The following is a 12,348-nucleotide window of genomic DNA, read 5'->3' on the forward strand; positions in this document are numbered from 1 at the left end:
TTCTCTTCCTCCCTCAGTACTGCCCAAGTTGGTCACACTCAATGATTTTATTCTTAAGCTAATCTTATGTTTAATTTAGGTAAGTCACATTCTGATTTCTGATTTGCAAAATACAAATTTTCTTCTCCTTCATGTAGTAGGATTTTAATTTTATAAATATTTAAATTTTCCATTAATGATGTGTTAAATCTGCACTAAAACTGCTTCTTTACATGTTTTTAAATTTTTTCATTGTGGTTTTAACACTTTTTTTTTACATGCAGAAAACAAAACCATTAAACTTTTCTTATTAAAATGCAAAGCCTGGTGTCTTCTAGCTTGTTGAAGAGCTTTTGTCCATTATATAATCTGTAAAGTAGCCAAGAGTTCCTCAGAAGCAGGACATCATTTAGATTTAAAACAATTATGACTTGTCTGTAAAATAATAATGTAATATAACCATTCATGGGATGGCAGCTGCAATTTTACTTCAGTGACAAAATCCTTGGATACTACCACCGTTCTATTTACCTTAAAGATTTTACCAAGGTACCCTAGAACAAAAATGGTGAGGTCATTTTTATTCTGATAAAGTTGATATGACTAGAAAGCCAAATGACACAGTTATGAGCATAGACCTTTTATTTTCCAGATGTTTGACAGTGTAAACATACATAAAATACATATTAAAGTTTAGATGCTTTATATTTTGTGCAATAAATTGAAGCCTTAAAAAGAAAACATTTTTTTATAAAAGAAACTCATTAGTTTACTTAATTAAGACAGTAAAATAGCAGCAAGTACCAAGGCATTGTGCATTTCTTTTATTTAAGACAAGTTACTTCATTTACATCAGAGTCAGAAATGTTAAGACTGGCTTTCTTGAATACTTAATATAGCTTGAATCACTGGTTAGATATGAACATATTTTCCCAACTGTACATCAGGGAGGAGTGCTTTCATTAGTTTCAGAAAATGCAGACCCTCAGACAGCCAGCATGACCACAACATTGAGCATTAAGAGAAATGAAGCATTTACTTTCCAAGCATTTGCCACAGAAGGTAATTGAGTCTTTACGTTTGTGGTTGTCTCTTCCCTCCGTAAGTTAAGGGTTGTGCTTTGTTGAGGCATTTCAGAGAAATTATTTGGCATGCCACTAGTGATACTTAGGGTCATGGGTGTTGGGGATGATTTTGTTGAGCTAGTGAGGCTTGTGTTTGTAACCATTCCATCTTGGAGATGAATAGTTAGAGTTGCAGCTGCTGCTTCATGTGAATTGATAGTCTCTGTGGATGTATCTTCTGGATAGGGCACAAAAGCCTTATCAGTGCTAGTAAAGGTGGTGTCTTTGCTTAGAGTGGCACCAAACGTTGTTTCCTTTGTTCGATATTGTTTGGGGATTTTGGTCACTTTGGGTTGAGTTACCACACTCAGAGAGTTAATGGTGTCCACTGTCTGCATCCCACTTACAGTGAATAAGCTTGAGGTAAATCCAGAAGGTGTGGGATATATGTTATGTTCCTTTAAAGATGATATTTGGGTAGAACATGGAGTCCCTATCACTTGGGCTTTTGTTTCCATCATCCACTTCAGTAAGTAAGTAATGTTTTGTTTATGGTCACATGACCACCTGTTATTGTAAAGGGTTATCTCTTGCAACTGAAAGAGCTGGTCAAAAGATTGGTCTGGAATGAATGTGAACTTATTGTTGTGCAGGTAGAGATGCGTGAGATTTGTCAGGTTTATTAATGTACCTGGAAGGATTTGTGTCAAAGAATTATTAGACAGGTCCACGATATGTAGTTTGAAGGGCATGTTGGTTGGAACTGTCCAAAGTTTGTTACTACTGAGGTTGAGAACCTCAAGACTTCTTAGTGTATTTTTAATGAGGACAACCTTTTCCAGCATATTCTTAGAAACATCCAGATATTTAAGATTCCACTGATAAGCAGTATCAGATTTGTCAAGAAGTTTAATGTTGTTGTTAGCAGCAGACATGTTCCACAGAGACCGAGGTAACTGAGCAGGCAGGCTTTCAAGCCTGTTGTTTGAAATGTCCAGGGTCCTCAGATTGGTATATTGGGTTAACTGGTTATGCAGATCAGTAAAGTGGTTATAAGACAGGTTTAAATGTATAATATTCTCTTGCAGTCCAGATGGTAATGTAGTCAAGTTTCTGCCTGAACAGTCCACATGCCTGTGCCTTTCTGTGCATATACATTGCAGAGGACAAATGCATAAAATACCAGGTGTGAGAAACAGAAGGATGAACAGGCAGAGAGACATTTTCAATATCTGATATTCCATCAAAGCCTAGAAACAAACAGATACACCCTTCTTTTAATATGCAAATACAGTTTAGGCATCTGCATGGGTCACTTAGCATTAGGCAAAATTTTCAATAAACCTCGTTGTTGTTGAGTCCTTTTATAATTGTTCCAGTGATTAAACTAACAAAGCTCCCCTTCATTTATAGTCCAAATGCTTAATCCTTCAATTGGGCTATGTGGTAGAGAGAGACTCTCTCCCTACTCTCTCCTGCATTTTCTCCTTTATTTTCTCTCCCCCTCCCCCCTTTTCTAACCATATTCTTTCTTATTTATCTTTCTAGAGCCTTAATATGATAAAATAGCATTCTTTGCAAATAAAGAGTTGCAGTTGTAAGCTATTACTATTTTTGATGATATGCTTTCTTACTCAGATGAGAAAAAATGGCTGTCGTGTCTTTTTTTTTTTTAATCTCTGCAGTAATGTAATTCAATGTGTGTGTATAGGGTAGATTTTATTTAGATATTAAAGCAGTTCTTCGAAATGTTATCTTTTTGTTTTTAGGATAAATATATCTTTGTAAAAGGCACTTGAAAAATCCAGACCAACACTGTACCTATAAACCTCACATTTTATAAAGTGGTTTTTTCTATATATTTCAGTGCCCATTTTAAAGGAAAACAATATATTTACAAAGTGAATGAATATATAAAAAATATCCCTCAACTGACACTGCAGCAAATTTCTGGTGCATGCACTTGCTATTGAATATATATTTAATCTTAACGTTGACTTTTTCTTAAAAAGGAAAAAGATTCCAAAGTCAGCCTTTTACTGATTTAAATAACATCTTACCGTAGTGTCGTCTTCAATATCAGCATCTCATTTTCTCTGGGAAACTTAAAGCTTAAAGGTCGTCTTGTTCTGGAGAGTCGGAACTGTTTCTGGCTGTGGGCTGTGCTTGCCTGCTCAGCTGCATTGTGTTGCTGTGAGCTGAAGCTCTGCAACCACCTGATCAGTACCACATAGGAGGACTGCAGAGCTGTCGCTGGTGCTGACTCAAATTTATGGTGCACACGCAACAAAATGGACAATTTTTTAAAAAATTTACGGCATCAAGTGTACCTATATATCTGATTTGCTATAGGATGGGATACCTTATGCACATTAGAGTTGGCCCTTACTCCTTTCTATGTATTTGTCTGAGATTGGGTTCCATATTTTAACATTTGTCTCATTAAGAATCTTTTTAAATACCTCTACTCTTTATCCTTTTTACATGTTGAAAATGAATTTGACCTTCCTCATGGATAGTTTTCTATGATATTAGTCCCACTATTTTTAACTCCTGCCTTTTTATATTCCTTTCTAAAATGGTATAATTTTCATGTCACATTTTTAATATTAAAAAAATCTGTTCTCTGATTTTTATGTCTTCCTCCAACATGGTGATTATTATGTTTAATCAGCTTTTCAAATTTATCAACCACTTAAATGTGCCATCTTACCTCTTAGGATGTATAGAATTACTGAAATATGATTATTTTTTCTTTATCTTTCTGATACAATGGATCATTTGACCAAGGCTATACACAAGCCAGGATACATTTGGAAATTAGCATCTTATACTTTAGATTATCACTTCCTATGGTAAAATAAACATGTTTTATTTTATATATTTGGGGTTAAAGTTTTTTTTCTTTATGAAACCTTGGATAGTAAGTGGATATGAGTGTTGTTTTTTCCAAAGACATTTTTGGTGCTATATGAATGACCATTTATTTGATTTTATGTTTTAAGAATAACAGCATCAATTTAGGCGATTTCAGAGTATTGCACATTTCAGCTTTCTGGGAAAGTAGTTTATAGTTTTAAAATTACATGAAATAATGTAAGAGGAAAATTTTTCATCATGAATTTTATAAAATGAGGTCAAATTTATGATAAATTTTGCTCCACTCTTCAGTGGACTGCTTGCGTAAATCTGTTAAAACACAAATCTGATTTCCAGAATGGCCAGTTTACTTTAAAGCAAGCAAATAAAGTTATGGTATTTCGTTACCAAGTGGCACCATTTAAAAATGAGTAATATTTAGCATATTATATGTAAGGAAAATCCCTTTATGCCTTGTTACTAAATCATTTGTTTTTTCTCTAAATTATATTAGCATTATTTAGATTATACCACAAATAGAATTTGTTGTATTAAAATTTGAAGTTTCTTTTTTTTTTTTTTTTTTTTTTTTTAGGCGGAGTCTCGCTCTGTCACCCAGGCTGGAGTGCAGTGGCCAGATCTCAGCTCACTGCAAGCTCCGCCTCCTGGGTTTACGCCATTCTCCTGCCTCAGCCTCCCGAGTAGCTGGGACTACAGGCGCCCGCCACCTCGCCCGGCTAGTTTTTTGTATTTTTAGTAGAGACGGGGTTTCACCGTGTTAGCCAGGTTGGTCTCGATCTCCTGACCTCGTGATCCACCCGTCTCGGCCTCCCAAAGTGCTGGGATTACAGGCTTGAGCCACCGTGCCCGGCCTTCTTTTTTTTTTTTTTTTATTATACTTTAAGTTCTAGGGTACAGGTGCACAACGTGCAGGTTTGTTACATATGTATACATGTGCCTTGTTGGTGTGCTGCACCCATTAACTCGTCATTTACCTTACGTATTATCTCCTAATGCTATCCTTCCCCTCTACCCCCTCCCCACAATAGGTGTGTGATGCTCCCCTTCCTGTGTCCAAGTGATCTCATTATTCAATTCCCACCTGTGAGTGAGAACATGTGGTGTTTGGTTTTCTGTTCTTGCGATAGTTTGCTGAGAATGATGGTTTCCAGCTGCATCCATGTCCCTACAAAGGACACGAACTCATCCTTTTTTATGGCTGCATAGTATTCCATGGTGTATATGTGCCACATTTTCTTAATCCAGTCTGTCACTGATGGACATTTGGATTGATTCCAAGTCTTTGCTATTGTGAATAGTGCCACAGTAAACATACGTGTGCATGTGTCTTTATAGCAGCATGACTTACAATCCTTTGGGTATATCCCCAGTAATGTGATGGCTGGGTCAAATGGTATTTCTAGTTCTAGATCCTTGAGGAATCACCACACTGTTTTCCACAATGGTTGAACTAGTTTACAGTCCCACCAACAGTGTAAAAGTGTTCCTATTTCTCCACATCCTCCCCAGCACCTGTTGTTTCCTGATTTTTTTTAATGATCGCCATTCTAACTGGTGTGAGATGGTATCTCATTGTGGTTTTGATTTGCATTTCTTTGATGGTGAGTGATGATGAGCATTTTTTCATGTGTATGTTGGCTGTATGAATGTCTTCTTTAGAGAAGTGTCTGTTCATATCCTTTGCCCATTTTTTGATGGGGTTGTTTGTTTTTTTCTTGTAAATTTGATTGAGTTCTTTATAGGTTCTGGATATTAGCCCTTTGTCAGATGAGTAGATTGCAAAAATTTTCCCCCATTCTGTAGGTTGCTTGTTCACTCTGATGGTAGTTTCTTTTGCTGTGCAGAAGCTCTTTAGTTTAATTAGATCCCATTTGTCAATTTTGACTTTTGTTGCCGTTGCTTTTGGTGTTTTAGACATGAAGTCCTTGCCCATGCCTATGTCCTGAATGGTGTTACCTAGGTTTTCTTCTAGGGTTTTTATGGTTTTAGGTCTAACATTTAAGTCTCTAATCCATCTTGAATTAATTTTCATATAAGGAGTAAGGAAAGGATCCAGTTTCAGCTTTCTACTTATGGCTAGCCAATTTTCCCAGCACCGTTTATTAAATAGGGAATCCTTTCCCCATTTCTTGTTTTTGTCAGGTTTGTCAAAGATCAGATGGCTGTAGATGTGTGGTATTATTTCTGAGGGCTCTGTTCTGTTCCATTGGTCTATATCTCTGTTTTGGTACCAGTACCATGCTGTTTTGGTTACTGTAGCCTTGTAGTATACTTTGAAGTCAGGTAGCGTGATGCCTCCAGCTTTGTTCTTTGACTTAGGATTGTCTTGGCAGTGCGGGGTCTTTTTTGGTTCCATGTGAACTTTAAAGCAGTTTTTTCCAATTCTGTGAAGAAAGTCATTAGTAGCTTAATGGGGATGGCATTGAATCTATAAATTACCTTGGGCAGTATGACCATTTTCACAATATTGATTCTTCCTATCCATGAGCATGGAATGTTCTTCCATTTGTTTGTGTCCTCTTATTTCACTGAGCAGTGGTTTGTAGTTCTCCTTGAAGAGGTCCTTTACATCCCTTGTAAGTTGGATTCCTAGGTATTTTATTCTCTTTGAAGCTATTGTGAATGGGAGTTCACTCATGATTTGGCTCTCTGTTTGTCTGTTACTGGTGTATAAGAATGCTTGTGATTTTTGCACATTGATTTTGTATCCTGAGACTTTGCTGAAGTTGGTTATCAGCTTAAGGAGATTGTGGGCTGAGACAATGGGGTTTTCTAAATATACAATCATGTCATCTGCAAAGAGGGACAATTTGACTTCTTCTTTTCCTACCTGAATACCCTTTATTTCTTTCTCTTCCCTGATTGCCCTAGCCAGAACTTCCAACACTATGTTGAATAGGAGTGGTGAGAGAGGGCATCCCTGTCTTATGCCAGTTTTCAAAGGGAATGCTTCCAGTTTTTGCCCATTCAGTATGATATTGGCTGTGGGTTTGTCATAAATAGCTCTTATTATTTTGAGATACGCTCCATCAATACCGAATTTATTGAGTTTTTAGCATGAAGGGCTGTTGAATTTTGTCAAAGGCCTTTTCCGCGTCTATGGAGATAATCATGTGGTTTTTGTCTTTGGTTCTGTTTATATGCTGGATTACGTTTATTGATTTGTGTATGTTGAACCAGCCTTGCATCCCAGGGATGAAGCCCACTTGATCATGGTGGATAAGCTTTTTGATGTGCTGCTGGATTTGGTTTGCCAGTATTTTATTGAGGATTTTTGCATCGATGTTCATCAGGGATATTGGTCTAAAATTCTCCTTTTTTGTTGTGTCTCTATCAGGCTTTGGTATCAGGATGATGTTGGCCTCGTAAAATGAGTTAGGGAGGATTCCCTCTTTTTCTATTGATTGGAATAGTTTCAGAAGGAATGGTACCAACTCCTCCTTGTACCTCCGGTAGAATTCGGCTGTGAATCCGTCTGGTCCTGGACTTTTTTTGGTTGGTAGGTTGTTAATTATTACCTCAATTTCAGAGCCTGCTATTGGTCTATTCAGGGATTCAGCTTCTTCCTGGTTTAGTCTTGGGAGAGTGTAAGTGTCCAGGAAATTATCCATTTCTTCTAGATTTTCTAGTTTATTTGCGTAGAGGTGTTTATAGTATTCTCTGATGGTAGTTTGTATTTCTGTGGGGTCGGTGGTGATATCCCCTTTATCATTTTTTTATTGCATCTATTTGATTCTTCTCTCTTTTCTTTTTATTAGTCTTGCTAGTGGTCTATCAATTTTGTTGATCTTTTCAAAAAACCAACTCCTGGATTCATTGATTTTTTTGGAGGGTTTTTTGTGTCTCTCTCTCCTTCAGTTCTGCTCTGATCTTAGTTATTTATTGCCTTCTGCTAGCTTTTGAATGTGTTTGCTCTTGCTTCTCTAGTTCTTTTAATTGAAGTTTATTTTCTTACAAGAGAAATTACACTCGAGGAGCCACCTTTTGTATAAAACTAATATTGCTCGAAAAGTGTCTATATTTTAAAAGTCTGCAACATAGAAATTTATTGTTGATTAGGTACTTTATTGCCACTTTACTTTGAGGGTTCAGTTGAACTCTTAATGAGATTCTTACTGTGGATTTAGGAAACCAGCCATCATTCGTAGTGCTTAAAATAGTATGTTAAAAATACTACATTCAGCAATATTGTGGAAATAGGGAATGCATTGACATTTAGAGTTCTGTTTAAGCTCATATATACACTGCTGCACTTCTAAAGATGTGACTGAGGGTCAATTTACCGACCACTTATATCTCTTAATTTTAGGAAACCTCATTAAGTCAATGTGGAAGTAGAGTTATGCATTTTCATTACACTTAACAGTACTTTTGTTTGAAAGAAAGGACATGTTACTTCATTAATGGATTCAAATGAATTTGGGTTTAGGCTGTATCAAGTTTAGTTTCTGTTGCATATAATAGAAGATTCCAACACAATAGTAGTAGCAGTATTTCTCATTTCAAGTTTGGGGCATACCAAATTGCTTCATATTATTCAAAGATATTGTAAAATTCTCAAAAAGAAAAAGGGAGATCATTTCAACATATTTGAATTGTAACAGTCTCTTACACTTTTAGAAATTCTCATGAAATAAAATAATACTATATTACTGTTACTCAAAAAATACTTTTTAGAGGCATAAGTATTTGTTACAACTTATTTTAAGTATTATTCAGACTCATTACATTTTATATTAGTCTGTCTAGGTCAGTAATGATAGCTAGTTAGGCAACTTTTACATTCTAGGTTAAGCAGTGAATTAATTTACATATTCTTTTGTGTCCTAGAATATATTAGCCCAACATTGTGAAAGGTATCACAAAGCATCTGCCAGGGAATAACTATCCCACGCTAATCACTGGTTTCAGTTTTCCATTATTAGAGATAACATTTGCTATGCTTGAGTGTCAGATATTGTTTATTTTTGGTAATATGGTTGGCTATTTAGACTTATTTTCCTGCTGAATACATCTGAGAGTACTCAATAAAGTATTTTAAAAGCATGAAAGAACGACATAGAAATTACCAAGTCAAAATCCAAGTGAATCAGTTTCTTTGCCCACCTCCCTACTCCTTTTTTACTTTATGCCACTGGCTTGTTGCCAAAACTCAGTCAATTATTTCCTAAAATGTCTCTCATCTTGGAGTTTTCTCTTTGCCTCTTTGGGAAGATTTAATTCGTTCTTCTGTCCCCCATATTTTCTCTAAGTGGTTCCTAATATCATTGATATAATTACTTATTTGCATCATCTCTCAGTAATTTCAAAATAATGCCAGCATTGACTGCTACAATTAGATTATAGACTACCGAATAAAGTTTAAAATTTCTTCATAGCTCTGCTTGTTTTATTTTCCTAAAAGTGTATAGTAAATTCTGTGTTCTAATGCAATGTGAAATAATTCTTTTCTCTATATTTTTATGTCACCAACTTGATATAAACTTTGTTTTAGTTTTCAGCTTTTCAGGATCACAAGTCAAAATTATATAACAAGGTATATTCAGATAAATCTTGCTTCTCTGTCTTTTCCATCCTGTTTCCTTCCTTCTCCTATTAGTGACTTTTTATTAGCTTTTCATTATATCATTAACCTTTCTTTTTGAAAACCTAAAAAAATGTATTTAAGCATATGTATGGTATGTTCTTATCCCCCCTTCTAATATAAAAGGTGATATATATATACATACTGTTACATATCTTGTTCTTTTTTTCTTACTGTATCTTATCACTCCATATCAGTATATAGGTATCTGATTCATTTTTTGATCCATAGTACTCCATTTGGGAATGTACCATGGCTTATTCAACCAGTCCCCTATTGGTGTACATCTAGGTTTTTTTCAGACTTTTGCTATTACAAATAATGCCACAGTGAATACCATTGTACCTAAGTAATTTTATACGTTTGCCAGTAAATCTTTGAAAACGATTCCTACAAGTAGGATTGCTGGGTAAAAGGGTAAATGCATTTGGAATTTTTCCAGACATTACTAAATTTCTCTCCATTGATTATACCATTTTGCAGTCCCACCAACAGTGTAGCGGGGTGTCCAGTTCTATACAGCCTCACTGTATCCTTTGTTGTTGAACTTTGGGATTTGTTGTCCATCTGATAGTCAAGTGTCTCCATCTAATTTTAAATGCATCTCTGTAATTATGAGGGAGAGTGTATGTCTTTACATATGTTTAAAGACCATTTAAATGTTTTCTCTTGTAACTATCTTTTTTATGTTTTGCACTATTAAAAGTTGTGTTTTGGGTTTTCCCCTTCCCGCCCCATATTTGGAGCGTTTTAAATTTTAGAGGTATTAGCACTTTGTCTTAAGTTTTAATTTTTTTTCCAGTTTGCCGTTTATCTTTTGGCTTTATTATGGTGAGGTGTGTGTGTCGGTTATGCTCACGTGCATGTGTATGACATTTAAAAGTTTCGTATAATTTCTCTTTTTACTGCCTCTGGATTTTGAGTCTCAGCTAGGAAGGTTTTTTCCCACTTCCAGATTATAAAGGAATTCACTCATATTTTCTTCTGTTACTTGGATAATTTCATGATTTATATTTAGAACTCTGATCCTTGGTGTTTATTCTAATATAGTGTGAAGTATGGATCAAATTTTCTCTTTTTTCCAGGTGTCTATCCAATGCTTGTTTCCACTGATTTGATATTTATTTCTGGACTTTTTCTTCTGTTCCATTGATCTGTTTGTTTAGTCATATACCAGTACCACAATGTTTTAGTTATAGGTTCCCAAAGGTGCTACTTTATTTTTTGATCAGAATTAGGTAAGAACAACAGTTAAAGATCAACCGCATTGGATTCATTTGTGTCCCTCACCATTCACGCCAAATAGAAGACTTACGTGATATATGTATGTTTCAGTGCATGATGTAGGTGCTCTTTGGTCCTATATTAGTGAAAAGAGTGTTGAACCAGTAGTCAGGGAGCAAACTCAGCTTTTAGTACCGCTTCTAAGCATGTCACTTACTTTCTCTGGTCCTGTTTTCTCAGTAGTTAACAAACAAAAGGAGTTGAACCAAATGCTCTTCAGGGTTGTGTCTGACTCTGGTTAATGCTGTTCTGGTTAAGAGCCCCACTAGTATGTGGTGTGAACTTTAATCTACCTTTTATTCCCCTGCGCCTTGTTCTTTTGCAGTATTCATGTAATAAACTTTCTCTTCTGGATCTTAGTTCTTTAATCTTTTCTCTAAAAGATTTTTCTTTGTTCCAGCATTTTCTTCTGTCCTATATTTATTAGTTTGTATCTCTTCCTGCTGATTAGCAAGGATTGCCACTGTTTGGCTGCTCAGCTTCCACTGACCTCATCGGGGAAAATTACATGCGGTTAAATGTGAATTATTCTTCCCCCAGCAAAGAATTTCTTTTAAAAAAAGGAAAAAAGACAACATAAAAACCCAGCTGCTGCCAGTAGTCTGTCCTGTTATACAAAGAACAGAAAGAGAAAAGCTCCCTTTAAAGTACTTAAAGATACCAGACAAGACTATGGTCAACTAATCAGTTCCTGTTTAATCTAAGAAAATTGGTATTTCCCTATTTTTCCTGGTATTTCTTTCAGGAAAGAAGGTGGTTAAAAAGAGACAAAAATGTGGAAAGAGCCCATTAAGTAACTGTCATAAATGTAAAATGAGAAGAGTTATGATGTTTTAAGGTATGTCAAAGACTTGGCCAAGTATAAAAACATATCTTATTTACCATAACAAAAATTCTTAAAATTCAAAAGAACAATAGGAAATTATAAACTCCAGATTGCTGCTGGGGAAATTAGCTTTAAAAGTACTAAGTTTGGGCCAGGCACGGTGGCTCACACCTGTAATCCCAGCACTTTGAGGGCCTGAGGCAGGTGGATCACGAGGGCAAGAGTTTAAGACCAGCCTGGCCAATATGGTGAAACCCCGTCTCTACTAAAAAAAAAAAAAAAAAAAAATTAGCCAGGCGTGGTGGTGCACATCTGTAGTCCCAGATACTCAGGAGGCTGAGGCAGGAGAATCACTTTAACCCAGAAGGCGGACGTTGCAGTGAGCCAAGATCATGCCACTGCACTCCAGCCTGGGTGACAGAGTGAGACTCTGTCTCAAAAAAAAGTACTAACTTTGAAGAATACATGAAAGAAACTTTTTAATGAGGAAGACAAAAGATGTAATGTAATATGACAATAAGTATTATGCTTATTCAGGAAAAGAAGCTCAAGGAAGTGTTTCTACAGATTAAAATATTTAGGTTAGTAAAGATGGCTTGAAAGATTTTAGGAAAAACATTGTACGTAAAATTCATGTGTCCAAAACCCTACTGGTTCTTATTAAATATGGAGCTTTGTTAATGTCATGAATGCCAGTGCTATGAATAAATGCTATGTTCTATTCTGAAAAT

At 35.7% G+C, this 12,348-nt stretch overlaps 2 protein-coding genes across 9 annotated transcripts in view; one reads left to right on the top strand and one right to left on the bottom strand.

Annotated features, from left to right (window-relative positions):
- LOC105485209 (neurofibromin 1) overlaps positions 1 to 12,348 on the top strand; it is a 291,308-nt gene that overhangs the window by 207,648 nt on the left and 71,312 nt on the right. The gene's annotated exons all lie outside the window — the stretch shown is intronic.
- On the bottom strand, positions 603 to 3,273 carry LOC105485206 (oligodendrocyte myelin glycoprotein). Its single transcript, XM_011747430.3, has 2 exons — positions 3,104 to 3,273; positions 603 to 2,293 (listed from the first exon to the last, which is right to left on the bottom strand). Exon 2 carries the CDS (start codon positions 2,285 to 2,287, stop codon positions 965 to 967), a length of 1,323 nt encoding a protein of 440 aa, XP_011745732.1. The 5' UTR covers positions 2,288 to 2,293; positions 3,104 to 3,273; the 3' UTR covers positions 603 to 964.

Source organism: Macaca nemestrina, chromosome 17, assembly GCF_043159975.1.
Source record: "Macaca nemestrina isolate mMacNem1 chromosome 17, mMacNem.hap1, whole genome shotgun sequence".
NCBI lineage: Eukaryota > Metazoa > Chordata > Mammalia > Primates > Cercopithecidae > Macaca > Macaca nemestrina.

Excerpts from the sequence above, each read along its gene's own strand:
- LOC105485206 (XM_011747430.3), bottom strand. The coding sequence starts at position 2,287 with ATGGAATATCAGATATTGAAAATGTCTCTCTGCCTGTTCATCCTTCTG.